Below are 27,523 nucleotides of genomic sequence, written 5' to 3'. Positions count from 1 at the left end.
TTGAGAGAGAGGCCTTGATTGGGTTTTGGTGTATCATAAATGTTGAAACTTTTTAATGGGTTCTGCTTAATTTATTAGGTGGTGTGAAATTCAGAGGATTGCAAAATGGTTGTTGCATATTTTTATGGAGGGTGGAGAAGGAGATTCAGAAAATGAAAATGAAAATGGAAATGGAAATGAAGTGTGGTTTTGTTTGGGTTTGGAAAAGAGAGGATGATTGTGGTGTGAGTTTGCTCATTTCATTATGCCCTAGTGCATTGGGCAATGGGCATAGAGTCCGCCCTCAAGCACTAGTGTCTCTGCTGTGTGTCCACACATATCTTGTAAAGTCGGAAGCTTTCTGCCACGTGGCAGTAAGTAATAATCATAAGATTAGTGTTTTGATTGTGCAATGGTAACATTTTTAAAATTATATTTTCCATGAGAAGAACGAATTATAGAAGTGAAAGTGCCGACGATGGATCACAAGAAAGAATTGTAGCAAAAGAAAATGGTGATAGCGATGGAGGAGGTAATAATAGCAGGCGGCAAGCAAGCAACGGTGACAAACAAATGGGGAGGGAGGCAGATCTTATACATATATTTGTCTTGTGGGTTTGGAAAATGATTTCCATACTTAACTTTTTTTTATTAGTTTTTGGATTTTTGCCTATTTTGCCTTTTCCCTTTGACTAAAAGAAATTATAGTGTCATAGCAACAAGGGAAAGGATCATGCGTGACAAAATATAACTGTCAACACTAATTAGAGAAGTGAAGCAACTTGCAAGCAAAATATATTCAAGCATTATGCTGAGAAAAGCACAAGCATGGAGAGGAAGGCCATTCCAAACCTGAGGGTGACTGCAGTGAAGATTCACCGGAAAGTGGGAGTGAGGCCATTAGAATTTGCAACAAGAAATGATTGACATCTGATACCGGCGAAAAGTAAATCACAAAAGATCAGGAAAATTGGGATCTTGGACAGACAGAACAGAATGTTCACATTGGGTTTTCCAAATGTGACAATATTTGCAGATTTTTATACAATGAGCAATGTGAAATTCAGAAGGCTGAGCCTCTGTCAGCTGAATGCATTTTCAGGACATAATCAACTTGACATGTATTCTGTAAATTTCCAGCAATTGGAAATCAATTTACAGATAACTCTTGTTTTAACCCCCAAAAGATTGTTAATGTAAATGGCTCGTTTTCGAGCAGCTTTCTTTCAGTCCTCTGTGTCAATATTATCATCTCCAGAAGGTATCTGCCTAGGTTCTGACAGTGAAAGTCTCCTGGGATTTGCTGATCCTGCTTCAACTAATCCTTCTGATGATAAATTTAATGAAGTGGTCGCTGACGTTGAACCCAACAAACGCCGGGATGGGGCATCAGCCGAAGATGATGCATTGGGATTATATGTGAAGATACCCATAGGGTGGTCAAACTTGCAACTCGGACCGAACTTACAGATACCATAACGAGAATAAAAGATGCATAAAGGTTCTCCCTGTTGAAAAATTGTAACAGGTTAAACATGTAACATATCTTCAAATTAGACTATTTATTGAAAGATATAATACGCACACACAGACATCTCTATATAACAAGGGGTTATAGCTCAAGTCAAAATCATGAGAAGGAACATTCAAAGCAAGAAAAAAAGTAAACAAGGAGTAAAACCCATATGCAATTCCACCAAAAAAAAAAAGTAACTCACCGGCCGTAAAGGAAGGCCTATTGGACTCAAAACACAGTCTGGAGCAGGAATTAATCTCTCCCTAGGATGATGGAACCTGCAAACTGCACCAAACTTACAATCACCTGTCTTCATGTAAAACTGGCACTCAGGCTGGCCAGGTCTTTCAGGAAATACATTTTCCCTCTGCAATGCATAAAACCCTACAGGTATGGAGCCAGAACGATATGGAGAAAAGGTCCCTTGAGAACCTGAATTTTCCGGTTCACCTTGGCGTGAAGTTCCATAGATTTGACTGTTTCCCACTGGTTGCTGTTGGCTCTCTGGAGATGAAACGGAGCCAATCTGGCCCTGCAAAATTACCATCAAATAAGCATGTTGATACTTCTCAGGGCTCCATAGAGCATGTAAACTCTCAAACTTAAACTTAAACTCAAACTCAAAAGCTGCTGCATTAGAGATTTGAAATTGAGTGCAACAAAAGAAATTGCAGGCCATCCCCTCCCGCTTCATTCTCTGGTGCACATAGCATTTTGCACTGAAGGGTATAATAAAGCTTACACTGTATGCGCTCCAACCTGGGACTGATACCACTCCCTGAGGAACAATAAGAGGAGCGTAACTTGATGGAGCTTGCCAGCGTGGACTGGGAATAAAAGATGCTCTTGACCAATTTGTAATTCCTCCTGCATACGACTGCTGACCAGGAGTAGTTGGAGATTGGACAGTAGGATATACAGGAGAGCCACGCAATGAAACCATCATATTAGTAGGTTGTGGATGGTGGTATTTACAAGTGCTTCCGAACTTGCATTGCCCAGTTCGCAAATAATAAGCACATTCAATCTCATTCTGCTAAAAGAAAGAATATAAAGTTAAGAAATGTATAAACTAAGATGCACAGAGACATCTGCAAATCAGATAGACATTTGCAGGTCTACAATATTTCTCAAACAAAAATGAAACAAAGAGATGAAAGTCAAGTCAAGTCGCAATGAGAGAGAGGAAAACAGAAAAGCGAACCGGTCGAAGTGGATAGCCTAAGATATTTAAGGCAACTCTTCCAGCAATTCCTGCTTTGTCTCTCGGATGATGAAACTTGCATGTTGCTCCAAACTTGCAAGTTCCTGTCTTCAGGTAGTACTGGAGGGCAGTTCAACAAAGATTATTAGTATGTCACCAGAACCAAATTTGACAAGAATCACAGCACATTAAGATTTAAAGGAATATTACTATGTCACAAACACCACACTTTGACAGAGATACATGCCTGACATTCAGGTTGTCCAATTCTTTCTGGGAACTCACCCTTCATCCTTGCAGTGGCAATAGCCTGGTAAAAAACAGCAGCTTGTTATATATATAATTAAAAATAACAAATTCATGAAAACATAAAACATTAGAACCAAGCTACAAGAGAAAAAGATTCAATATAAGATACAGTAGCATGAAGTATACTACCCTTGTGCATTCAAGAATGGTTAAAAGAATATCACATTAAACCTGAGTTCATGAAATTTTATCTAAACATGGTTTAACTATACCAGCTTCCGGTTAGGAGGATGATTAAAGCGACATGTTGCTCCAAATCTACAAAGGCCTGTTCTGATGTAATAAGAACAATCTGGCTCTCCGGTACGCTCGGGATAGGACCCAGGATCCAGTGTTTCACTTGATCTCAAATTCATTTGCCACATTGCATCTGAAAATGATGTATTATGAGTAAGTTCATTACATTGTATCAATAAAAACTTATCGAAATGTAAATGAAAGGTTCATTTTCAATGAGCCCACATCCTCTGCGTTCTGTTCCTATTTACTTAGAGACTTAAAAGAAGATAAGTAAATGAAGAAATTCTGCCTTGAAGCTGCAGTTAAATTCACTGCTTGCAGCTTAAAAAACAATGCCAAAGCTTATATGTTTGGGAAATTCAGTGACAGAGATTATCTAAAAAGCTTTGAAGGAAGACAGTTCCTGAAAGCCGAATAGCAGAAGATCACATTTCATCTAAATTGGTTTTGTGATGAGGCCCCTCCTTAAAATTTTGTACTAAAAAACTTTCCATGTTTGAAATGTCACGGGATAGCTAAAACGTCCATTATTGACAACTCCAAATTCCATAGATAGCAGGCTATACAGCACATTACAAAAATTCAAAGCACGAAAGCAACAAATTCGCATACCAAAAAAAGAAGAAGCAAAATAACCACATTTGAGAAACACAAATAATTAATTAATTAAAAATAAGGTATGGTCTCAAATCAAGAGAAGAATGCAAATTCATGCCGCCGGGGATCGAAATTGACTTGGTTAAATAAGATATGAAGCATTGGTCATATCTGAATCGAGTAAAGGAAGGGGCAAAACGGACAATTCAGATGAGAAGAGGCAGCCATCGTGATTGAGAAACAAGGAAACAATGGGAAAACAAGAGAAACATAAACAGAGAAAACAATGACAAGAAGTAAAGACAATGTTGAGGTGCAGATAAAGAGTTTAAAAGGAGACCTTGGGTCATGGAGGGTGACAGTGACGGAGCGTCGGTAACGGGCGCGGCAGCACGAGACATGGGAATTCCGGCATCGAAGTCCATGAGATGGCTGCTCCAGAAGGACGGCGGTCAGCCAGTCAGTGAGTCAGTGAGTCACAACAACCACCACCACGTCGTCACTCTAGCAAAGCCGACCGGAATTCCCATTCATTCACTCACCCTCCCCCCACCCACCTGTTGTAACTCTAGCCAAATCCCCTCAACGATCAGACACTATCCCTCTCTCTGTCCCTCTATCTAAACCAGACAAAACCCGAGCAACCAAGACCACCAAACAAAAACAGAGCCAAATTAACAAGAATAACAGTTTCTAGAGAGAGAAACTTTTAGGAAGGGAGAGAGAAAGTTGTTTTAGGAGAGTCTGATTTGATGATGAGAGAGATAGACAGAGAGAAAGAGAAAGAAAGAAGAACCAGAGAAGAGAGAGAGCGGTGTGTTCTCCTCTCCACAAACGAGGAGAGGAATAAAAACCAACCATCTCTCAACCAGACAGCTTTTTCACCCGCGTTTTGGAAATAAACGGACCAACCCCACATTCTTCCCACCCCGCGACTGAATCCTCTGCTACACTCGCTCCCTCTAAGCCACGCGTGCTCCTCCTCCTTACCTTTTCGCCTTGCTTATTGCTACTTGAGCTTTATGTTCAACGTCAATGCCTAAACTAAATTTTTATTCGACACGTGGTCGACTTACGCAGCGAGTAGGTCCCGCTTCACGGGCTGCGAATATGCGCTACACCAAACCGGATACCAGAAACTCGGACCGCTTCTTATAACCTCTTTTACTATTTCCAGCTTATTTCTTTACATTTTCCAGTATCTGCTCCCTCTCTCAAATTTCGTTTATTAATTATGTGCTTTTCTTATAAAAATAATCGTTATCTTACTAGTAATCAGTATATATTATTATTAATGGGGAGGTTTTACTTTTGTTGGAAATATATTAAAAGGACGCCACATATTCAATTCTAAACATATAATATATTAAACAGGAATTGTTGAAATTTTACTATTTTAATAAATAAATAAAAGTGGATATAAATAGTCAATAGTATTGATCCATAGTCGATGCATGAGTTTTGATTGGGCAGGTCCCTCCCCTTGATATTTATATGCCACGAAGAACACAAAGCTTTACATGAGTAAAGCTTCTGGTTTTCCACCTCATTTCCAGCTTCAAAACCAAGTGACATCACACAATGGAAATAGAAAAAAACAGAAAAGAAAAAAAAAAGGCAACCAGCCTTCTTTACTATAAGTTTCCAACGTTTAAAAAAAGGGAAAATCAAAGGACCTACTATTAGTATAGTTGTTTGGAGTAATTGCTCCTCCATGTAAGGTTCTGAACTTGAGTCATAATACTCATGTAGTGTGTGTAAATTTAATACATTATCGCCCCTCTCAATAAGAATAATTAAGTTGACATTAGCAAACTTGAAAAAAAACTTTTTAATATTTTGGGCATCTATTAATAGGTAATATTTTCTTAGTTATTCAACCACCAGATGTAGATGGCAGTGCTGTGCAAAGCATGATGTCAAAAATTCCCAGTTTTATGCATGCAATGGAGTAAATTACTTTTTTGAGTGTGGTTCTAATTTGTTTCTATGTAGTGCGAAATTGTACACCTTTAAATTTGCATTATTGGTTTAAAGAAGGATACTTACTTCATGCTGACGAATAAATAATTAATTAAATTATATAGATAGAACTAAAGTTTAGTACATAATAAAATAGATGCATATGTACGTATGACGTGGTGATGCCTACAAATAATAAAAGTCGGGGTGAAAATAGAAAGAAGATTTGGTAGCAAGGGCAAAGGCAAGGCAAGATTAAGTGCAAGTGCAAGTGCAACACGAGGAACCTGTTGGGGGGTTTATGAAGGCGTTTGAAGCGGGGGGCCTCTTTCTTCGCTTTGATGATTTAAAAGTGGCGGAAGCTCGCACGCATTGTCCTCACCTCACCTCAACGTTGATTGGTTGGAAGGGGGTTGAAAGGGGTTGGGTTGGGTTTGGGCCCTCACCGCCCTTTCCTTTTTATCTCTCTCGCATCGCATACGCATCCGCATCTTTTATTTAATCTTTTGGATTTGGTCTTGTGGGGGGCATTTCTGACGGAGAGGGACAAAAGGAGAGGATTAGAGCTCTACATGTGGACGATTTCCATTTGTCCTTCGTTTTTTCTACGCAGGTGCAGCAAACAACACCTTCTATTCTACCAATTTGGTTGGCTCTAGCCTCTAGCCTATAGATGCTGCATTAATTCATCCATTATTCCACTTCCAATCCTCAACCCTATTTTTGTTTTTGTTTTGAGTGTAAGGAAATTGACACTTGTCATAAGGAGATTAAAAAATGTCCAAAAGAGAATATTAGAGTGAAAGTTGCCAATATTTTCGTTTAAGATTTGGAATCATATTTTATTGATACAGTGATACTTTTCTTCTCAATATTTGAAGATATTCCAAGTTTAATTTATCTCGTTGATTAAAAGCTTATTTATTGTATTGTCTAATTTTTTAAAAATTTGAGAAATAGTTTGAGCCTTTTGTAGAATTTGCTATCATAACTTGCATATGCGTTATAACTTACATATGCTTCTTACACACATATTTTGTGTGTGTTTGACATTCTTTATCTACATATGCGCGTAATAATCTAATAAACGTTACTTGGTTGGTTGCAAGAGGATTGTGTGTTTTAGATCTAAGCTCCCTCAATTACTTGGTTCAAATCGAGAATACAACAAATGTGACCAAGCACATGCTTTATCTACAACTTCAACCAAGCCATTTCACCTAAGTGAAACTCATCCGAAATTAGGAGCGGGCATCAAACTAACCAAATACCGTAAATTGTGATTAGCAATTTGGTTGATTTTCACCATCAAAACGTCAAAACCATTTTAAAACTGAACCAAACTGCATTGCTTCAATTTAGTCGCCGCGATTTTCATAGTTTATAATTTGCTATAAACTCAATCCAACTATCCATTTCGTTTTTTTTTTTTGTACATGTCATCTTTCATTGTATTTCTTTATTACATGTACAATTTTTTTTATATAAATTTATTTCATTCAACATAAAAGAAAGGAAATGAGTTATTTGACGCGTATACATTTTTATTTTTACTTTCTTGTTTTTGGTTTTCTCTGTCGTTGTTACTTTACTTGGGTCAAACCTTTCCCCTTTCACACTTTCAGACTCGTCTCTCCACCATTTTAATATGTGAACCGCTCATACTCCACCTTCTAGAGATCTTCGCTGATTAGCAAAGATCTCTCAGATCTCATCACCAATTTCCATAGGCTTTGCGTAGGATCTTAGTAAGGACTAAGCTAGGAGGAGACTCTTTTTTGGATTCAGATCCAATTTCCCGAGAAATTCCCCCTTAACTTTTCTCTCTGATTCCATCGTCTACCCATCAGAGTTTCAGACCTTCTAATTCCTGCCGTCATGGGTTTTCGCTCAATTCCTAGAACATTTGCGTATGCTCTCCCCCTCATTGTGCTACTCATCTTTACCGTTTCTGCTCAGGTAGCTCTCTCTCTTTCTCTCTCTATGCATATTGCGTGTGTTTATATATATGTGATTTAATTGTGATAATTTGTTCGATGATTAGGAGTCTGGGGTTGAAGCTGAGAGGGGAGACTCTAGTGGATCCAGAGATCTCGGCCGTCGTAGCAAGGTTTGACGACAATCATCTCTCTTTCTCATTTTACAATCTGTTTGGTTGCTGAGAAAATTTAGGAGAAATGAAGACAAAGAAACGTTTTCTAACAACCACTAATCTGATGCATCATCTTTTTCTTATCTGATTGTATGCAAGTTACAATGTGATGCTTCATCAACTGGTTAGAGTGTGAGTTGGTAGCTTGTATATTATTCAATTGTATTTTTTATCGAATTAGGTAGTATTGTGTAAAATAAGTTTATTATTTGATTTGATTTATAGTTTGACGATTCAGAAATTTGGAAACAGCAATTTTGAAGTGGAGCTTTATTTGTAGGTCTGAAATTCAGTCGCAATTAAATTGATTTTGGTGCTATTATGCACACAAAAAGTATTTGGTTTAAATGGAAGATTTAGTATCTTGTTCTTTGATTTTACTTGTCGATATTTATATATATTAATTTGTTTGTACAGATTAGTTTGGGCTTTCTTGAAGTTAATGCTCTTGGACGCAAGAACGAGGTTGATGCAGTTGCTCTTGGTCTCAATGTGGACTCCGGTCTTGGAATTTTCGATGCCTTTATAGCAAGCTTGTCAATGATACTAGTCAGTGAGGTTTGTGCACAAAATTCCTGGCATTGTTTACACAAATTCTACTTTGAAGCTTATGGTCGATTACTAGAGATTCTTGCATATTTTTTCAGTTAGTAATTAGTGATCCCATAAAAAAAAAAGGGAATAAACTTGAAAACTTGAAACCAAGTCAAGCGTTTTGATAGGTTTTGACTCTGTTTACAAGGCAGAGGTATATTGATTAAACTAATTTTCTTCTAATTGACAAAAATGCTACCAGATCGGAGATGAAACATTTATAATAGCAGCTCTTATGGCAATGCGTCACCCCAGGTCAATTGTCCTATCTGGTGCACTCACCGCCTTGGTTATAATGACGGTAAGTTATCCAATTCTCTGTTTCTATTATAGCACAAGTATAATAACATTTTCCCTTTAACATCTCTGCTTTATTTTTGTGGTTCTAATATGCAATCTGTTTGCATGGTTTTGAAATGGAATGGTTCAGAAACTGCGAAGTGCTATTTCTTATTGTGGATGTAATCAAGATTTAAGTTGTTGTACGTGTCAATTAGGTACTTTCCACTGGACTTGGTAGGATTGTGCCGAACTTGATATCAAGGAAGCATACAAATAGTGCAGCTACAGGTAAATATGTTTTTTTTTTGTTACTTGACCACTAAGATATTTCTGAGAATTTGATTTCCATAATTTTTTGGGCAACAGATGCATGGCCTTGCTTCAAGGTGTTTTTTCCCTTCTCTTTATTTGTCTCTCTGATATGTACATTTTTTAATAGATTTGTTGCAACTGTTCTTTAAGATTCCCTGTTTATTTAACAGCCGTGATTCTTGTAATTTTGTATTGGTCACTCTTGTATTTTGTCTAGTCTTTAAGGCTTCATTTTATTCTCTATGTTTTTCCTATGGTGGCTTATGAAATTCTACGGTTTTTGTTGATAGTACCTCAAGTATTGTAATTTTTTTTTCGCAGTTCTTTATTTATTTTTTGGGCTGCGTTTACTTTACATTGCTTGGAGATCAGATCCAAAATCGTCCCAGAAGAAAGAAATGGAAGAAGTAAGTTTCTTTTTATTTTCAAAAATAACAATTTCATATTCTGTCACAGTTTTTGACTCGTTTATGATATGTTTGCACATTATTAGCCTTTTCCTGATTTTTTTTAATTTATTATCTATAGAGAGACAGATGGTAAACTAACAAACAATGCTTGATGCCTGCATTAGTAATGAAATTGGGTAAATGGTTGTCTTATCTTTTGAACTTATTAGTGTAATTGGTTTTGGTTGGGTTAACCATGTAGGTATCAGATATACTTATTCTCCTTCACCTCTGTTATTCCTGCTGAGGAATGTGAAAGCACTAGGTGTTTAGGAGAAGTTGACTTCGTCTCTTAGAATTCACATTTGTTGTTCTATATTGATTGCCTATATTATTCCTGATGTCTGATCACTTTTTGTATGATGTGCCAATAGCATATATGTGCTTTCAACTTGAATGTTGTCCCTCGATTAGTCTAATTTGGTGTTTTAATTGTTTAAATTTGGTTGACACCCAATATATCCAGGTAGAAGAGAAACTTGAGTCTGGACAGGGGAAAACAACCTTCCGCCGTTTCTTTTCCAGATTTTGTACACCAATCTTTTTGGAGGTATGACTGTTGCGTTGTACTTATTTTAATGATTTGGTTTCTTTTCTTTTTGTTAATTATAGATTTAGTCGGGACCTTTACTTGTAGCACCTATAACCCATATATGCTGCATACACATCATGCTTGTAGTTGTAGCAAATATGATCCATATCTTATTCTATAGCTAGTCATATTGAGAATCAACTCATACAACTTAGAACTTTTAGCTGTAATTTTGAAGTCTTGTGATATAACCTCCATAACTAATTTATTCTGTTTGCTGTTGCAGTCATTCATTCTAACGTTTTTAGCTGAGTGGGGAGATCGTAGCCAAATAGCGACAATTGCTGTAAGAGAAAACATTCCTCCCTCCCCTGTTGTCATAGTTCATGTTATATTTTGTGAAGGCTTTTTCCTCTGGGAATGAGATGAATTTATTTGTTGCTTCCTTTTGACCTCACAGCTGGCAACCCACAAGAATGCACTCGGAGTTGCGGTAGGTGCGACACTAGGGCACACCATCTGCACGTCTGTGGCTGTGGTGGGAGGGAGCATGCTGGCATCCAAAATCTCCCAACGCACTGTTGCTACGGTTGGAGGCTTGCTCTTTCTATGCTTCTCCATATCATCATATTTTTATCCTCCTCTATAAGAGTGAACTGTATGATACTCTAGGCTAACCTGATTCTTTAAGAGCTTTCAAATGCTCTATACATTTTGTTTTTGCGTTTTCTGCGTCCTTTTTCTTTCTTTTTTTCTTCGTCTTGGGATTCCTTCACATAGTAGAGTATGATACTCGGTTATAACAGATCATTCTTATTCGTTTGTAATATGTTAGTATATAGAGATATTGATTGCTTTCCTCCCCACTCCACTTGCATTGTAGCCATTTGAAAAGAAACAAAAAAGTTTGCGAAATCATTTATATCGACCCATTGTTATGCCAAATGCATAACACCAAGGCAAAAGAACACCTAGGATGAGTTTAATGTTACCATTCATTTTTTTTTTATCCCCTTACCATTCAATTAGCGGACAATGAAGCGAGTTTAACTGATTTGGCAGAAAGAGAGTGAGTTCGTTCATTCATGAGGGTTTGTGAGATTGATTTCTTTGATCAATTTTTACACTCACCTAAGTCGTTAACTTACGGCGGGAACAACCGACGATGGTCAATTGACACTGGCATTATTAATGCAATTGAGAATTCAGATGCCTTTGCATCTGTTTCGTGTCCTACCTGCCAAATAGCCAAAACCCTCAACTTTCATCTTTCATTTCCCAAGCTGACCTCATTAGCATGTCAAACTCATCTTTCCATCGGAATTAGGAGCTAAAATGAGATGGACTTGTCTCAACACCAAATACATCAGCTCTAGTTCAGTTTTGAAGCCCGCTTATGTTACAAACACCAACAACCATTTTGAGTTTCAGAGGTTCCAACACTATGGGTGGTACCAATTTCGTGCGGTGGGTGATTTGCCAAACGAATCACTGCCTGATACCCTTCACGCCAAATCGGTCAAGAATGGTTCTTTGGACAATTTGGATGTCAGGAATTATGTCACCAGCTTGTATGTGCAATCTAATAAGTTGGACTATGCACACAAGCTGTTTGGCGAAAGCCCTGACAGGGATGTCCGGTCCTGGACTATACTCATATCCGGGTTTGCTCGAATTGGCTATTGTAGAATGGTGTTAGAACTTTTTAAACAGATGCAAATTGAGCGTGTTTGTCCGAACCAATTTACACTATCTAGTGTTTTAAAGAGTTGTTCTAGTTTAAGCGATTTTCAGATGGGTAAGGGGATTCATGGATGGATTTTAAGCAATGGGATTGACTTGGATGTGGTATTAGAGAACTCTATCCTTGATGTTTATGTAAAATGTGGCGCCTTTGATTACGCAGAAAAGTTTTTTGAAACTATGAAAGAGAGAGACACAGTTACTTGGAATGTAATGATGGGTGCATATATGCATATTGGGGATATGGAGAAGGCTCTTGATTTGTTCAGAAGACTGCCCTTCAAAGATGTTGCTAGTTGGAATACAATCATATATGGGCTAATGCGAAATGGGCATGAAACATATGCATTGGAGCTACTTTCTGAGATGGTGGAAATTGGACCTCCATTCGACAAAGTCACTTTCTCAGTAGCTCTGGTTTTGGCTTCATCTTTATATGTTCTTGAACTGGGGAGACAAATTCATGGCCGCATTCTAAGGTTTGGTTTACAAAATGATGGATTTCTTCGGACTTCATTAATAGATATGTATTCCAAATGTGGGAAAATGGAAAAGGCGTTACTCATATTCAAAACATTGCCTTTGAGAACAAATTCTAAGTTTACTTGTCATGAGACAAAGACAGAAGTTGTATCATGGAGTTCAATGGTTTCTGGGTATGTTCGTAATGGTGAGTACGAATATGCTTTGCTAACTTTTTGTTCTATGGTTCGTGAACAGATTATGGTGGATAGATTCTCTGTGACAAGTATAGTTTCTGCATGTGCTAACGTTGGGATTTTGCTTCTCGGTCAACACATCCATGCACACATTCAGAAAATTGGGTACAAAACAGATGTTCACTTAGGTTCCTCATACATTGATATGTATGCTAAATGCGGGAGCCTTAATGATGCTTGGATGATTTTTAAACAGACTGTTGATCTTAATGTTGTGCTGTGGACTTCAATGATTTCCGCTTGCGCTTTACATGGGCAAGGGAAGGAGGCCGTTCGGCTTTTTGAACTCATGATACAAGAGGGAATTAAGCCGAATGAGGTTTCTTTCGTGGTGGTTTTAAATGCATGCAGCCATGCCGGGCTTCTTGAAGAAGGCTGCAAATATTTCAGCTTGATGAAAGAAGTTTATGGCATCAAGCCCGGAGCTGAGCACTTCACTTGTATGGTTGATCTTTATGGCCGAGCAGGTCGCTTGGATGAGATTAAAGAGTTCATTCATAAGAATGGTATCTCTCAGTTGAGTTCAGTATGGAAGTCATTTCTATCTTCTTGCCGACTTCACAAAAATTTCGAGCTGGGAAAGTGGGTTTCTGAAAGACTACTTCAACTTGAACCGTTTGATGAGGGATCTTATGTTTTGTTGTCGAACATGTGTGCTGCAAATCATAGATGGGAAGAAGCGGCTGGTATGAGAAGATTGATGCAACAAAGAGGAATTAACAAAGTGGCTGGTCAATCTTGGATCCAACAGAAGAATCAAGTCCACTCTTTCGTCATGGGTGATAGGTCCCATCCACATTCCACAGAGATATATTCGTATTTGGATGAGCTGATCGGAAGACTGAAGGAAATTGGGTATTCATTAGACGTGAAAATGGTGATGCAGGACGTTGAAGAAGAACAAGGAGAAGTACTTCTTGGTTATCACAGCGAAAAGCTTGCAATTGCCTATGGCATCATGAGCACAACTTCTGGGATACCAATTCGGATAATGAAGAACCTGAGAGTGTGTACTGATTGTCATAACTTTATTAAATATACTTCTCAGCTTTTAGATAGGGAAATAGTTGTGAGAGATCTTCATCGGTTCCATCATTTTAAACATGGTCTGTGCTCCTGTGAAGATTACTGGTAAGGTTCTAACATATATATATATATATATTTTGTGCAAGTCATTCTACTGATGCTCTGGATCATTTTCCATAATCGCCAAGCAAGTTTAGAAGAAATATTTTTCTTTTTGTCGCTGAAAATAGAATGGTGATAAAGAAGGAGCCTGTTATGAACGAAGCTGGAGTCAGCCTCAGAGTTTGTTGATTGCTGTTCATGTTGCAACCACAGGCAGAGGGACATAAGGTATAAGGGTAATTTATCCCTTTACGGTAGGTGACACAACACAACTGTAGCTTTCTTCACTCAACGACTCTGTTTTTCCATTCTTCCAATCAATCATATATGCCCTGCTTCTAAGAAATACCGCAATTGGTCTTCCTCCAAGCTCCTAGCCATGAGATTGATTGTAACCAAGAAAGATGGCTTCGTATGCACTACTTGAAGGTAGAGTCCAAATTAAGTAAAGGAAAGAAAAGAAAAGAAGAGAGATGTGGAAATTGGTGGCTTATTGTATAAGAGAGGTAAGTGAAGTGGAGAACCCGACCCACTTTAGAATCTTCAATAGAAAAGTGGTTTATGTTATGTCATTGTTTCTACTCTACTTGTGTTTATAATATTTCAGATATATATATATATGTGTGTGTGAGTTGGGAATGGGTTGTTTAGGTTAAACTTGTCAACCGAAACCTTATTAATGTTTATTTCACGTCCAAACATAGCCATCACTTGGAGTTTTGCAAACACTAATTTGTTAATCCCTCCATCTCTACCAAACAGACTTGCGTACGTAACTTCACTTTTTTATACGTAAAATTATTGAAACTTGATAACAAAGCCAACCTGCATACTATTAGAACAAGCCATTCCCACTGCGAACGTTGCACTTCCCCAACCACCCGTTCTCCACATTGCTCTCTCTCTCTCTCTCTCTCTCTCTCTCTCTCTCTCTCTCTCTCTCTCTCTCCCGCTGTTTAATGGAAATATGAGAGAACGAATGGAAAGACTGGTTCTTCTTCCTTTCACATTTGGTTGTGTTTCTGAGTCTAGCGTTGCTGTTGGTGTACAGCCGCCCAGAAGATCAAAATCAGACACAATTCCATCTCCAATAAGTCTGTCTCAAACTCTCTCTCTCTCTCTCTCTCTCTCTTTCTCTCTCTCTCTCACACACACACACACACACACACACACACACACACACAAAGTGTTTCTCTCTCTAATCAGCTAGCTTATCTCTTCTTTCTTTTCTCAATGGTCTGGTGAAGGACCTAAAGAAGTAGGAGATGAAGAAGAGGAAGAAGATAGCTTATCAGGTGAAAGCACGAAGAACTCATTTAGATCCTTGTCCCTTCCAAAACCAAACATATCTACCAGTGGTATTCACAGGCTCTTCAAGGGATTCAAGAATTTCTCTCAGATATTTGGTAAGTCTCTCAACAAATGGGTGATTTGATTTGGCAATTATCATTTGCTTGTTAATTATATCTCTACTTACTGCTCTCGTGCCCATTTCATTTCCTTGATAGTGTACAAGGATGATGATATGGAAGAAGTAATGGAAATAGGGGGTCCCACAGATGTGAAGCATGTGACACACATAGGCTGGGATGGTTCTGCTTCTGCTGCATCTGCAACGACTGACCCCATTAGGGGATGGGATAATCTCATATCTCCTGATCTGCTCTCTGTTTCCCCTGTTTCTTGGAGCCAATTTGAGCTATCCATGCCTTCCCAAGCTGATGTTGCAGTTCCTCTTGTTAACGGCTCTTCCTCTTAAATCGTCTAAAAGAGATTGGTGGACTGAGGATGTGATTGTATTTAAGACTCTAAATCAACGTCATTGCCAAATCGGAATTCTATATCTCCCCCCTCCCCCTGTACGTACATTTCCATTATGGTTTTCTGAAGCTTTTTAATGGTGTAATGAGTGATGATGACTACTATGTATGGCTTTGTAATTATATGGCATCTCATACACACATACATATATATATATATACATACTTGGCACTTAATACAATTATCAATTTATATATACATGCAAATTGCAATTGGCTTTAAATTTGTAATGATCAACAACAGAGTTTCCAAGATTCATAATAATATAATAGATGATTTATCTTAACTGACAAGTAATTAAAATGGTAAGTTGAAGACGAGTGTGAGTAGTTGTGAGCGAGAGAGAGAAAAGAATATAGATAGATCTTCACAAACAATATAGCATCCATCATTCATTACATGAGTCATTACAGTTTGAAGCAAATAGAATAAGCAAACCTACTTGACGTAGTAAGGAAGGTTTACAACATAGAGGAGGAAGTAGGCCCAAGTAACACCTGAAATGCCTCCGAAGAAGAAGCCGCCGGTGAATTTGGCCCATCCCTCGGCGGTTTGAAGCTGGTCGGGCTCCTTTTTCCGGCCAGTTAAGGTCAAAGCAGGAGCTGTGGATGGGTCTCCTTCCTTGAAGGATGAAATTCCATAGATTGTCAAGCAAAGGCTCAATATGACCACAAGACCCGCAGCAGCCAAGGAACCAGCTCCCCCAGCATAGGGTGTGTTCCTCAATGGACCAGTCTTGACGAATGGGCCCACCAGCAAGAACCCATGAGCCAGGCCCACCTCAATACCCCTGAGAAGTGGGCTAACAGCAGTCCTGTAGGCTGGGAGGTTGGACAAGTACCAGGCAATCAATGGGCTTGATGTGACCGGAGTCTCCAGGCTTCCAATGAAGGGATCACCATTGATGGGCTGAATCACTTGGAAAGTTGGCTGCAACACATTATAATATCATGTGCAAATGGCAATGCATACACATCAAAGTTAAAATGATGTATAAGAAGGAGTAAAGTATCATTTACAATTACAAAGTGTAAAGAAGATAAAGAAGAAAGAAGTAAATTACCTTGTCAGATTGGACGGCCTTGATGGTGAAGGAAGAGAGTCTTTTAGAAGGCAAGAGGCTTAGGGGAGAGGCAGAGAGGCCTTTAGGTGAAACCAAAGCAGCTCTAGTGAGTGGGGAGGTGAAGTTGGATTTGAGCTGGCTAGCCATTGGTGAAGCAGAGGCCATGACTTTGCTTTGGTCCAAAGACAAGCAAATATTGGTGGGTAGGAGAGGAGTGACAGAGCAGAGAGAAGAAGTAATATTCTGAGTTTTGCATCGGCAGGCAGGCAGGCAAGATTCAAGGATGTTGTCTTGTGGTGCTCAGAGAACCCTCTGATTCCATTGGATGAGGTGGAACTAAAACCTTATCCCTTTATCCAACTAAACTAATCTCTTCATTTTATCTTTATTTTATGTGGTTGGACATGAAACCCAATGCCATTCTGCTTTTGTGTTGGGTTAGAACTTTGAATGGGTTAGAAGTTAGAATGGGTTGGACCATTTTATTTGGTTTTGAATTGGCTACCAGCAGAGATGGGAATTTGGGCTTTGACCCACAGACTTGCGTATGAAAAGAGTTGTGAGAAAGCTCCCTCGCTGAAAAAAGAGACCAATTCCAACCGACATAGTTGAATCATTGAATGTGAGTTGAAAAAGTCATATGTACATGGGTTCAATTCAAAACTTTGAATCAAACCCCCATTAGTTTTTAGTTATAACTTATAGGTGACCAAGAAATCCTGGTCAAAATTTAATTAAAATTGTTGTAACTTGTAAGTAACCAAAACCCTCACAAAATTGTGGGTTTACTAAAAACAACAAAACAACAAAACAACAAAACAACAAGGAATCAAATGAGCAAGAGAAAAGTACAAAATGTTTATTTGTATAAATGTGGATAATGAGGGGACAAGTCCCACAGGAACCTCGGACGAACTCGTTGAATCCAAATCCAACCCAAATCACCTTTCACGTTTCCCTTCTTCTCCTTTTTCATAACAAACAAACACCCCGCCCCTGACAAAAGAAAAGAACACGAAACCTGAGAAACCCCCACCCCACTCCAACGGCGTCGTATCGTATGTTTCTCTCCTAGTCTCCCTCCTTCCCCACCTAAACAACCAAACCATCAACTCCTCCTCTTCTCTCGTTCGTATTACTATTACCAAACCGCTTTACGCTGCATTCTCTATTCTCTGCTTCTGCCTCTATGTCTGCATATATACAACCCCCACTACCAAAACAGAGAGGAACAAAGAGAGGGATGGACCAACAGAAGAACCACAACATCAACAACCACCACCACGACGTTTTGGAGCCTCCGACCAATTTCTCCATGGTCGAGGACGGCATTTTCAGATCTGGTTTCCCGCAATCATCCAATTTTCCTTTCCTCCGATCCCTTCATCTCCGATCCATCATGTAAGTCTTCATTTTTACACACACACACACACACAATGCATGTATGTATGTATCTATGTGCGTGTGGTTGGGTTTGTGAGGTTTTTGGTAGCTGAGAAAGTCAGGGAAAATACTATAGAATGACGTGAGAAAGGAAGGAAAAGATAACACAATAAATCTTTTTCAATCTTTATGTCTAAGTTTTAGTGTGAACTAAGTATTATTGCATTCAAGAATCAGATTAGCGTTCGTAATTCTTTTCAAGAATTTGTTTGATTGCTTAGGTTAGGAAATTGAGGGAAACAAGAGCAAGAAACTAATTCAGAGTTGTTTTCAGAGCAGCCTCATCTTCACTTATCATCAAATCGAAAGAAAAGTAATTTATTTTCTAAAAGGACTGTCGTGAATTTCCTGGTAACTAAACAGAACATAATAAATTGGTTTATTTTGGGATTTGGAGCAGATATTTGTGTCCTGAGCCTTACCCAGAGGAGAATTTGGAGTTTCTTCGCTCTCAGAATATTCAGCTCCTCCAATTTGGAATTGAGGGGAAGACGGTAATATTTTTTTCTCACTCTGTGCTTTTCTTTGCTAAAATTTTTCATTTCACATCTTCTTGTGAGATCCATATGTTCTATTTACTTGCTATTAGTATATGCTTAATTGCATGCATGTGCACATCCGTGCTTGTAAATGTCTGAAATGCAGTTTTACACGTTCGTTGAAATGGGGAACATTATGCTTGGCCATGACATTTGATGGAATATGAGCTATGTATAATGTGTTGATGGGTTTATGACCATTTGTATATGCAGGAGCCTTCTGTATCTATTCTTAACGATACCATCTTGGAGGCTCTGAAAGTCTTGATTGGTACTGGACTAATATGACAGTTCTGCCTTTAATTTTAACGTTAGCTTGTATTTTCTTAGTTTCTAACATGAAAACTTTTGTGTTTCTAGATGTGAGAAATCATCCAGTTTTAATCCATTGCAAGCGTGGAAAGGTAAATTTGTTAAGCTCTTTTTAATATTCTCAGCCATTCCTATATTTTGTTTTACTGCTACCTAGCATAGGAGCCAGTCTGTTGGTAACATTATCATCCAACTAATGCCATTCATATCATATGTCCTTTTTTTTTTTCAATAAACAAAATGCTGTCATGATTGCGAATCATGTTTCTTCATCCGTTTCATTGTTCAATGAATCAAAAGAAATTTTTCAAGGAACATAATTTAGAGTACCTTTGGGTTCGTCTTTTAAAGATTAGTCTCTATCATTTCCTGAAACGGGTAGGGGTTTGGCTCTGCTGCTTAGCATGCTGAAGTTCAGCTAACTGAATGTCATACGTACTATTTGATGCATTTGTTGTCAGGGAGAGATCATTATTTGAAGACTTTCTCTTTTCTTAGCAGATAGTTTCTCTGTGTTTCTAGGTTTCAGCCAGGGGTCGTTTTTGAATGGGCATAATTTAACAACTTCATATAACAACACATAACATATTCGTAGTAGTTAAGTAGTATCATATTAACGCTTGGATTTTGGATTATGGGAGTTCTCACCTTCTGTTTTGTAATTTTGGTTTTACAGCATCGGACGGGCTGCCTTGTTGGTTGCCTACGAAAATTTCAGAATTGGTGTTTGTCTTCTGTGTTTGAGGAGTACCAGCGATTTGCTGGCGTGAAGTCTAGGGCAACAGATTTGAGGTTTTTAGAAGGATTTGACACATTGCTCCTGAGGCAGTGCCTTTACAGCATTATCTACCAGTATCAAGGTTATGGTTCCAACAAGAGGCGGTTGTTATACAGAGAAGACAATTTACAGAAGCCGCAAACCATGAAAGTTTAACATATAGCTTGGAGGGCCCTTCTCTTTTTCCTTTTCTTTCTGGCTTTGCTATTAGTCACTCACTTAGACCCCTGTTTCTGTTTGTGGCGTAAAATATCCGCCCACACTTATCCCCACTCACACACAGCTTCTGGTAAAAAAATCCATTCAACACTTTGTTCTTTTTCGTCTTCCATTATTTGTTTGGGAAATATGGTGGCAATTGGTCCAGTCCAGTGCAGACTACAGACCAATTTTTCTGTGCAGTTTCGTAATGCTCTGTCTGTACTACAACAGTTTTAGGTTATTCTCTTCTCTCTGTTGATAAAGACGGTATCTTTGATACTTTGGGAATTTCATTTCAAGGTCTCTGTCTCTGTCTCTTGTTTTTTATTTCAAGGGATAAAGCATTATTGTTGAATGTTCATAATTCCAAAGATATTCATAAAGTTTGGACTTATTCTACCGTTATATTGTGTGTTATATAGATACCGTGTTTATCATTTTTATCTTTTCAAGCTTTTTGCTTATCATAACATGTTTAACTTCTAATTAGGGGAACGGGTTTCTGTAATATAAAAAAATTTGTTTTCTAATGGGGTAAGAATGGTTATCTCTTGTTAATAACAGCAGAGGAACTCAGAGAAAAAAGCTCGAAATCGGCAAGTTAAAATGATCAAGAATGGCTTAAAATCGATCATCCACTCTCTTTCACTCGTTAACAAGAATTTTATAATGAGGGTCTTATACATGGCTCTTAAGTGAGGCAAGCATTGGATCAAATTGGTTAACCGTTGAATCAAATTAGTTAGTCTGATCCAACGATTAAGATATAGGAACTCATCTAAGAGCCGCCCTCACTATAGAATCAAATTAGTTAGTCTGATCCAACGATTAAGAAATAGGAACTCACCTAAGGGCCGCCCTCACTGTAGAATGACTCCATATGTTAATGCATGTGTAGTTTTGTTTGGGCTTACCTACCTTAACAGTTTGACCAATTGGTCTTTTTTTGGTCTGACCCAGGGAAAGCAAAGACCCAAACCCAATTGATCCCAAATTCATAATCCAATGAGAGCTCCACACGTCACCGAGCTCACAAACATCCTTTACTACATCAAGTCATAATGAAAGACAGATAAACCCTATATATATATATGGGAGTAATACAGTCGCGCACCCGCACACGCACTCTCTCAATATCTTTCCCTCCAGTGTTAGAGTTAGGGTTTCCTCTGTCTAATTCACCTCACCCGTCCAAATCCTTTCTCTTGAGATCAAACTGATCGTCAAAGATGACAGGCAAAGCCAAGCCGAAGAAGCACACAGCCAAGGAGATCGCGGCCAAGATCGACGCCGCGACCACCAACCGCGGAGGTGGCAAAGCCGGAATCGCTGACCGGACCGGAAAAGAGAAGGGAGGGCATGCCAAGATGGAGTGCCCGCACTGCAAGATTACGGCACCGGACGTGAAGTCGATGCAGATTCACCATGAAGCTCGACATCCAAAGATCCCTTTTGAGGAGGAGAAGATTGTGAATCGCCATGCCAGCACCAGCACCAGCACCCAAGTCGCAGAACCCTCCAAGGACGCTAACAAGCCACGACCTGGCGTTCGCGGCAGTCTCAAGAAGTGAATTCCAGTCAAAAGTCAAATCAAATCAACCAAAGGAACGGGCTTTCTGGTGCTTTCGCGGGTAGTGGTAGGTTTACTAGATTGGGTAAGAGGGTCGGATTCAGAGCCATGCTTGTTTTGGTTGGCAGTGCTTTATGGGTATTGGTTAATTTTGGAATTTTATGTGATGTATATTAGTTTCTTCTATGCCTAAGGTCATCAAGATGATCAATGTTTCAGAATTGAGTGGTTTATGGAATGTGCTTTAAATCATTTTCTTTCCTGATGTTATTGATCTTGATTATTAATGAATGGCCGATGGTGGGTAAAAAGAAGGGTCTTTTCTTTGTCCAAAGAAACCTATACCTGATTTTGATTTATTTTGCAAGTTCTGTGTTTGTGTCAATTCACTAAACAGGTTTTGGCATGGGCAGTTCATCAATTTCCAATTCAAACCCCTTTCTTTTACCAGTTTCAGATTCATTCATCATTTGAGAATCTGTCTTGAATTTAGTACCCATGATGTTAGATTCCCCCTTGTTAACTATATGGGATTTATTATGGCGTATGCGAAATGCTGTATCCGTAACCAGTTTCGTCTTTTATCGTTGTACACCAAGTTATGTGTTTGAAGGGTTTGGGGCATGGGAAATATCAGTTTTACTTCTATTAGTCCTGAGTCATAAACTGGCATATATTACATCTAGGGTTCCAAGGTATCTGTCAATGGCAATAAAGCAAAACATGCACAACAGAGAGAGAGAGAGAGAGAGAGAGAGAAACAGAGAGAGTGGCAACAGATAAAAGTCTACGGATGTATTTGTTCCTACAGATAAAAGTTGATGAAAAAAACAGTAAACCCTTGTATGAAATTTGTATAGGATTTTTATCAGATGTTTAATAGAAAACGAGAAGAAACAACTATCACAATAAAAATTTCAAAGAAAACAAAACTGGATGACTAGTACGATTGATGACTGCTTCAGAAGCAAAAACAAAAATTTTATGATGGATAACCTCCCATGATCCTTTGATATAAAAGCGATGATGATGATGATGACAATGATGCATTTGCCTGGTCAATGATAGGCAAACAGGCATCATAAAGGTTATCATCATTTTGCTCTTGTTTAGGCTTTAGGTACCTTATATCATCCTCCTGCAGCTGCTGTCCTGAAAAATAAGGCTGTACTGGACAAATTGGTTTTCCATTGTTGAAATCAAAACCAGAGAGAGGGAGATTCCCAGATGGGGGAAGGTTTAAAGGCAGTGAAATTGGGAAGTCTGGGACAACAGAACCAGCCTGATGGGTCACACCGTGATTAGCATGTAGTCCAAACGAGCTATATGGCATGGTATTTTGCAAAGGCGGATATTTCATTTGGTAAATGGAGGGAACTCCAAATTTCAAGTCATTATTGAAATTCCCAAGAAAACTAGATCTCAGGTATTCTTCATGGAACTCCGGTTTTCTATCAAAATGAGGTGCAAGATCTTGTACTTGTGTCTCAGGCTTTGGAATATTGCTACTCCTGGGTAATGCAAGAGCTGGCTGAGCATTGGCAGTAGATGGATGTGCATTGCCACCATTTGAATTTATGTGATTACTGTTTCTCGCTGCGGGCACTTCATGGTTGTGTTTTCCCTCATATGTTGTAATTACGAATTTCAGATTGTGGGAGGCCCTTTCCACATGCTTCCTTACTAAACAGCCCGCACTAGTACATTTGTAGTAGCTCCTATAAGATAGAGAATAAGTAGAAAGATTAATTGCACACACATATTTATGATTGGAAGCACAAGCCCTATCCAGCCATCATGAGAACTGAACACACCCCAGTATATGCTCAAATGATTTTATGCAACCTAAATTGTGAAAATAAGGAATGTGAGCTTTAATCTTATTTGAAGAAATACACTAGACCAAGAAATGCTATCCTCTGTTTCTTTTTCTGTTTTTTTTTTTTCCTGAACTCTTCTATGGTCATAACTCAGTAGAAATCCACACAGTAGTCCAACCACTACAATGAGAGAGAGAGAGAGAGAGAGAGAGAGAGAGAGAGCATACCTAGGATTTGGATTTCCTTTGACAACTTTTTGCCCATACTTCCGCCAACGATAGCCATCATCAAGTATGTCGACTTCACTCTCAATTTGGACAACTACTCTTGGTTCACGGACAGCCCTGGATGCTAAACTTGGTTCAATCAAGCAGCTCTCTTTCTTCCTGGAAGGGAAAATCCATGCAGGAAAATATATCCTGGTTAGTCATGGTGGCCTGGAAATAGACCTGTAAGATAAACAGAAAATGACATACCTTCTTTTTGAATCAGACTCTTCATCATCTGCATCATCTCCAAGTGATATGCTTCCTTGGGTGGCCCGATCATCATCATCATGACTAGCAAGTGTGGATGAAAACTCTGGAGTTTCTGCTGATTCAAAGATACTCATGGATTTCCCTTGGGTAGTTGACAATGGATCAGAAAGGTCGGTAACAACAGATGTTGAGGATGTCCTTTCCAGACCTTCAGCCCTCCCATCAGAACCAGTTTTAATATCCTTACCGGTCTGAATATTTGTCCAAACTGACCCACCCTCAACTTTGACAGAGGCCCTACTTCCTTCACACATCTCTGATGTCTCATCAAATGAAAATGATGATCCAAGTGATGCTCCAGCTCGACGATTAGGCTGAGGCATTGCATGATTATGAGGAGCTCCCTTGTAGATGATTTCAGTTATTTGACCATCAAAGGATCGTTCCACCTTTTTCTTCACCTGACAATTTGGATGCGTGCATTTATAATAGCTCCTTGGATATTCACTGCCTTTGACCTGTTTCTGCCCATACTTCCTCCAATTATATCCATCTTCTGAAGTCCTGACCATTCCCGCAGATGGGTATGACCCTCTATGCTCTCCTTCCAAAAATGGGTGGCTCCCAACGTCCTCTCCATGAATCGGTTCTTTGGGAAGAGAGTTTTGTTCACTAGCTGCGCTTGAATTAGACCTTTGCAAGTCTACGCAGTTGGCATTCAGAATCCCACTGTTTAAGTTTTTAACATGGGTGGATGGATCCACAGCATAGTTCTTTGCATTAGCTTCTTCCGGAAACTCCATTGGGAATTCAAAATCTATTGGTTGTTGCTCCAAAACCAGAGATTGGTAGTCAACGGTAGATCCCTGAGGAACAATGGAAAGAAATTAATCCAAACACAATCTCACATAAAAATCGTAAATAAATTACTGGTAAGTTCAGAATTTAGCAGCACATCCCCATGGCAACTTCTCAAAATCTACACAGGGACCATTAACATTTTGGTTTAAACAAAGTACCTTTGGACATTCATGCTTTGAAGATATGCGGACTCATGTGTATCGAAGAACCATACAAAGTTGTTTCCAACAACTATGTATAAAATTACAGCTCGAGATTACAAGGAGATTCTGTTTTAAGGTTTTTTGTGGTTACAATTGAAAATTTAGATATAACATAATCACTAGGTTAGTAATTAAAATACCAATATCTTGTGTTGCCACATTTGGAAGAAGTAATTAGATCAAAAAAGAAGTTTAAAAACCTCTCTCCAGCTTAAGAGTTTAATACTACTGAGTTCCAAAACATTAAGTTGAGGCATCTAATCCCTAATTATTTTCAGACGAAAGAAACATGCCATGTAACCATTACCTGATTTTCGAAACTAGAATAGCCTGGCAGATATTTGGGATTGCCCTGTCTCTTGAATGTGAAGGATGAACCGAAATCACTCCCCCTGTGACCATCTTCATGAGTTCCAGATTTCAGCACTGAACTGTCATCATTGGGAGGAAGCAACGGAAAAGTTCCGGTGGTTGGAGATGGGAGCGCCTGGAAGAATATAAGAGTTGAAGATCACATATCAAACAGCATCAAGCAGGAATTACTAGACATCATTTAAGACTTTCCATAATTAACTTCACCCCCACACCAAAAAAATTAAATTTCTTTTGTCTACTTTGTAACTATCAATGTCCACAATGTTCGTTTGCCTTCTTGGTTATGGTGATTGTCCTTTAGTTCAGCTGCCAGTCCCTTAACAAACCTCAGTTTAAACCAAGAAATTTCAAAGCAGAGACTGTTATACAAAAAGTGGATCTGGAAGTGCATAATCACAAATTCAGATGTTTTACTTTTCTCTCTTAAAAAGAACATGCTATTTTGAGAACACACTCTCAGAGAACTAGCGTACCGAACATGAGGAATGTCAGTTAATAATAATTAAAGAGTAGCAGCAAAGTACTAAATAGAAGTAAATTACATTTTTTTTTTCGCTTTTACTTCTACCCTACTACCAATTGCATTAACAATTTCCAACAAAACCCATAAAATTCACATGTTGAGGTTGAGAAACCCAAAAATACAAAATTATACGTTTCGTTGATCAGAAAATCACCAAACAAAGACCAGACAGAATCTCACACATTTAGCTCGATTCAAACCCCAAAATTTACAACAGCAAAAGAATTGCATCAAAATTACCAAAAAGAAGAAAACCCCAAACGAGAAGAAAAAGAAAGAAAAAAAACCTGAGAATTGGGGAGCATCATGGGGGAGTCGAGCAAAGCCGTGGGGCTGATACCAGGTGGAATAGTGAGGCAGGGGGACCTGGCAGCCGCGGCCGGCGAAGGCAAAGGGCTTGTTGTCCTAAAACGCGCCGTATTGATCCTCTCCGCATTAAATCCACACTTGGCTGCTCTCCTCTCTGCTATACTAATGGTGTTAGCACCAGGTCCACAACCTTTGGTTTTGTTCTCTGCAACGGCGTCGTCTTCTTGGTCCATGGTCCTTAAAAATCCCATCTTTATGCTCTCTTCGTCTGTTGGTTTAATAATTCCCTGTTAGAGTGACAAGAAGGCTGTGACTGTCTGGCTCTCTCTAAGTGTAAGAATTGTAAAAACCCTAGCATTGGTTTGGTTTCAGCTCCTCTTTGAGTAATTCCGGAGCTGAAACCTTTTTTGTTATTCTATTGAATGAAATGAAAAGAATTTGAGGAAATGAAAAGGCTTTCAAGTTTCAATGTGTATTATGGTACAAACAATTAAGTGTTTTCAGAGGTTCCCAAGAAGAAATGGTTTGGATTTTGAGAGAGAGAGAGAGAGAGAGAATTGGGTTCAGTTGTTTTTGTTGCAGGAGAGAAGAGGAGAGGAGCGGAGAGAAGAAGAAGAAGAAGAAGAAGAAGAAGAAAAAGAAGTGCCTTTGCCGGTTTGCCCGAAGAAAAGAGTGAGGGGGGATCAGTCACTCTCTTAAACCAAGAACAATTTCGAGCGTGGGACCCACGAAATAATCTGTATTCGTTCTGGCTGGCTGGCTGATGATGTGGACACAAAAAAAAAACCTCCTTCCTGCTTCTACTGCCTCTCCTCGTCTCCTCCTCCTCCTCCTCCTCCTCTTATATCTTGATTAAAATCGCATGGATGGATAGCAACCAAGAACTTAAACAAACTTCAAATACGTGTTCATTTCACTTCAATGTCTTACGTAAATCTAGATAAAGTTTGTTTCTTCTCAAATCAATTTTTCATTATTATTTTTATTATTATTTTTATTATTATTTTTATCATTGGTTTCTAATTTCAACCCCTATTTAAGTTTAAGTTTGTGTTTAAAAAGTAATTTAAAATTCTTCTTCAAAGTTCAAACTCTATTTAAGTTAAAATCTGATCTAATTTCATCTTCTTAGACATGATGAAGCAATAATTGCCAAGTATTTCATGTTCTCTATCCTCTTACCAAATATAGCTAATCCATTTTACTTGGTTCATTTTCCGTAACTCGTTTCTTAATCCAATAATAATTAGTTTAATTCTATCTTCATAAGTTGCAAATTTATTTATTTAATTAGGTAGTGTTGGAGAGTTGGGGACTTAAGCGTGGGATTTGGTTTGCTAATGGCTAGCCGCAAATCTTGAGGTGGAGGTTAGCTTTGTATAATCTAAAACAATATGCGGTTAGAGGAGCCACGTGGCTACCATTCAACTCTAAACCATATGACACGTGAAAAATGTTATAAGGTAATGAATACTTGTTGTTTGTACTTTGTAGTAATATTTTTTGTT

General features: G+C 38.6%; 8 protein-coding genes across 9 annotated transcripts; 5 read left to right on the top strand and 3 right to left on the bottom strand.

Moving 5' to 3' along the window:
• Nucleotides 1-940: 940 nt before the first annotated feature.
• ZFN3 (zinc finger nuclease 3) lies at nt 941-4,725 on the bottom strand. Its single transcript, XM_021962723.2, has 7 exons — nt 4,186-4,725; nt 3,221-3,378; nt 2,947-3,009; nt 2,700-2,819; nt 2,238-2,528; nt 1,698-2,027; nt 941-1,487 (listed from the first exon to the last, which is right to left on the bottom strand). Exons 1-7 carry the CDS (start codon nt 4,268-4,270, stop codon nt 1,206-1,208), a joined length of 1,329 nt encoding a protein of 442 aa, XP_021818415.2. The 5' UTR covers nt 4,271-4,725; the 3' UTR covers nt 941-1,205.
• A 2,659-nt stretch (nt 4,726-7,384) lies between these two features.
• LOC110760442 (GDT1-like protein 3) lies at nt 7,385-10,994 on the top strand. Its single transcript, XM_021962705.2, has 9 exons — nt 7,385-7,766; nt 7,852-7,917; nt 8,377-8,517; nt 8,756-8,854; nt 9,051-9,123; nt 9,469-9,554; nt 10,063-10,146; nt 10,415-10,474; nt 10,589-10,994. Exons 1-9 carry the CDS (start codon nt 7,686-7,688, stop codon nt 10,775-10,777), a joined length of 879 nt encoding a protein of 292 aa, XP_021818397.2. The 5' UTR covers nt 7,385-7,685; the 3' UTR covers nt 10,778-10,994.
• Nucleotides 10,995-11,101: 107 nt separating this feature from the next.
• LOC110760441 (pentatricopeptide repeat-containing protein At2g03880, mitochondrial-like) lies at nt 11,102-14,425 on the top strand. Of its 2 annotated transcripts, XM_088254184.1 has the most exons (2): nt 11,102-13,721; nt 13,847-14,425. In XM_088254184.1, coding segments are annotated over exons 1-2 (2,259 nt in total). In that variant the 5' UTR covers nt 11,102-11,463; the 3' UTR covers nt 13,848-14,425. The 2 variants fall into 2 exon arrangements, with proteins under 2 accessions (XP_088110310.1, XP_021818396.2); XM_021962704.2 differs by having other exon boundaries at nt 11,102-14,425.
• A 252-nt stretch (nt 14,426-14,677) lies between these two features.
• On the top strand, nt 14,678-15,661 carry RIC4 (ROP-interactive CRIB motif-containing protein 4). The gene is made up of 3 exons (XM_088254186.1): nt 14,678-14,812; nt 14,966-15,124; nt 15,227-15,661. Exons 1-3 carry the CDS (start codon nt 14,686-14,688, stop codon nt 15,475-15,477), a joined length of 537 nt encoding a protein of 178 aa, XP_088110312.1. The 5' UTR covers nt 14,678-14,685; the 3' UTR covers nt 15,478-15,661.
• Nucleotides 15,662-15,881: 220 nt separating this feature from the next.
• PSAL (photosystem I subunit l) lies at nt 15,882-16,946 on the bottom strand. The gene is made up of 2 exons (XM_021962708.2): nt 16,603-16,946; nt 15,882-16,469 (listed from the first exon to the last, which is right to left on the bottom strand). Exons 1-2 carry the CDS (start codon nt 16,765-16,767, stop codon nt 15,978-15,980), a joined length of 657 nt encoding a protein of 218 aa, XP_021818400.1. The 5' UTR covers nt 16,768-16,946; the 3' UTR covers nt 15,882-15,977.
• A 519-nt stretch (nt 16,947-17,465) lies between these two features.
• PFA-DSP5 (Phosphotyrosine protein phosphatases superfamily protein) lies at nt 17,466-20,280 on the top strand. Its single transcript, XM_021962706.2, has 5 exons — nt 17,466-18,003; nt 18,446-18,539; nt 18,798-18,855; nt 18,945-18,988; nt 19,573-20,280. Exons 1-5 carry the CDS (start codon nt 17,792-17,794, stop codon nt 19,828-19,830), a joined length of 666 nt encoding a protein of 221 aa, XP_021818398.2. The 5' UTR covers nt 17,466-17,791; the 3' UTR covers nt 19,831-20,280.
• Nucleotides 20,281-20,972: 692 nt separating this feature from the next.
• Nucleotides 20,973-21,697, top strand: LOC110760419 (zinc finger (C2H2 type) family protein). Its single transcript, XM_021962679.2, has one exon. The coding sequence runs from the start codon at nt 21,105-21,107 to the stop codon at nt 21,444-21,446; it is 342 nt and encodes a 113-aa protein (XP_021818371.1). The 5' UTR covers nt 20,973-21,104; the 3' UTR covers nt 21,447-21,697.
• LOC110760420 (WRKY transcription factor SUSIBA2) lies at nt 21,339-26,863 on the bottom strand. The gene is made up of 5 exons (XM_021962680.2): nt 25,994-26,863; nt 25,116-25,295; nt 23,742-24,610; nt 23,493-23,651; nt 21,339-23,163 (listed from the first exon to the last, which is right to left on the bottom strand). Exons 1-5 carry the CDS (start codon nt 26,264-26,266, stop codon nt 22,428-22,430), a joined length of 2,217 nt encoding a protein of 738 aa, XP_021818372.2. The 5' UTR covers nt 26,267-26,863; the 3' UTR covers nt 21,339-22,427.
• Nucleotides 26,864-27,523: the final 660 nt, after the last annotated feature.

This window comes from Prunus avium, chromosome 6, assembly GCF_965620075.1.
Source record: "Prunus avium chromosome 6, drPruAviu1.hap1.1, whole genome shotgun sequence".
NCBI lineage: Eukaryota > Viridiplantae > Streptophyta > Magnoliopsida > Rosales > Rosaceae > Prunus > Prunus avium.
The sequence above is the reverse complement of the archived record's forward strand: the minus strand, read 5'-3'. Positions and strand labels throughout refer to the sequence as shown.

Bases quoted from the DNA above. Each gene is read 5' to 3' on its own strand.
- ZFN3 (XM_021962723.2), bottom strand. From the start codon at position 4,270: ATGGACTTCGATGCCGGAATTCCCATGTCTCGTGCTGCCGCGCCCGTT. The intron at 2,820-2,946 runs GCATGTATCTCT...ACTGCCCTCCAG, and splicing joins TTGGACAACCTGAATGTCAG to TACTACCTGAAGACAGGAAC. The intron at 1,488-1,697 runs GTGAGTTACTTT...ATTTTTCAACAG, and splicing joins TAGGCCTTCCTTTACGGCCG to GGAGAACCTTTATGCATCTT.
- LOC110760441 (XM_021962704.2), top strand. From the start codon at position 11,464: ATGAGATGGACTTGTCTCAACACCAAATACATCAGCTCTAGTTCAGTT.
- LOC110760420 (XM_021962680.2), bottom strand. From the start codon at position 26,266: ATGGGATTTTTAAGGACCATGGACCAAGAAGACGACGCCGTTGCAGAG. The intron at 23,652-23,741 runs GTATGTCATTTT...TTTCCCTTCCAG, and splicing joins GAGTCTGATTCAAAAAGAAG to GAAGAAAGAGAGCTGCTTGA. The intron at 23,164-23,492 runs GTATGCTCTCTC...TCTATCTTATAG, and splicing joins AAAGGAAATCCAAATCCTAG to GAGCTACTACAAATGTACTA.
- PSAL (XM_021962708.2), bottom strand. From the start codon at position 16,767: ATGGCCTCTGCTTCACCAATGGCTAGCCAGCTCAAATCCAACTTCACC. The intron at 16,470-16,602 runs GTAATTTACTTC...AATGTGTTGCAG, and splicing joins AGGCCGTCCAATCTGACAAG to CCAACTTTCCAAGTGATTCA.
- PFA-DSP5 (XM_021962706.2), top strand. From the start codon at position 17,792: ATGTCTGCATATATACAACCCCCACTACCAAAACAGAGAGGAACAAAG. The intron at 18,540-18,797 runs GTAATATTTTTT...TTGTATATGCAG, and splicing joins TTGGAATTGAGGGGAAGACG to GAGCCTTCTGTATCTATTCT. The intron at 18,989-19,572 runs GTAAATTTGTTA...TTGGTTTTACAG, and splicing joins TCCATTGCAAGCGTGGAAAG to CATCGGACGGGCTGCCTTGT.
- LOC110760442 (XM_021962705.2), top strand. From the start codon at position 7,686: ATGGGTTTTCGCTCAATTCCTAGAACATTTGCGTATGCTCTCCCCCTC. The intron at 7,918-8,376 runs GTTTGACGACAA...TTGTTTGTACAG, and splicing joins ATCTCGGCCGTCGTAGCAAG to ATTAGTTTGGGCTTTCTTGA. The intron at 10,147-10,414 runs GTATGACTGTTG...TTGCTGTTGCAG, and splicing joins GTACACCAATCTTTTTGGAG to TCATTCATTCTAACGTTTTT.
- RIC4 (XM_088254186.1), top strand. From the start codon at position 14,686: ATGAGAGAACGAATGGAAAGACTGGTTCTTCTTCCTTTCACATTTGGT. The intron at 14,813-14,965 runs GTCTGTCTCAAA...GGTCTGGTGAAG, and splicing joins CACAATTCCATCTCCAATAA to GACCTAAAGAAGTAGGAGAT. The intron at 15,125-15,226 runs GTAAGTCTCTCA...TTTCCTTGATAG, and splicing joins GAATTTCTCTCAGATATTTG to TGTACAAGGATGATGATATG.
- LOC110760419 (XM_021962679.2), top strand. From the start codon at position 21,105: ATGACAGGCAAAGCCAAGCCGAAGAAGCACACAGCCAAGGAGATCGCG.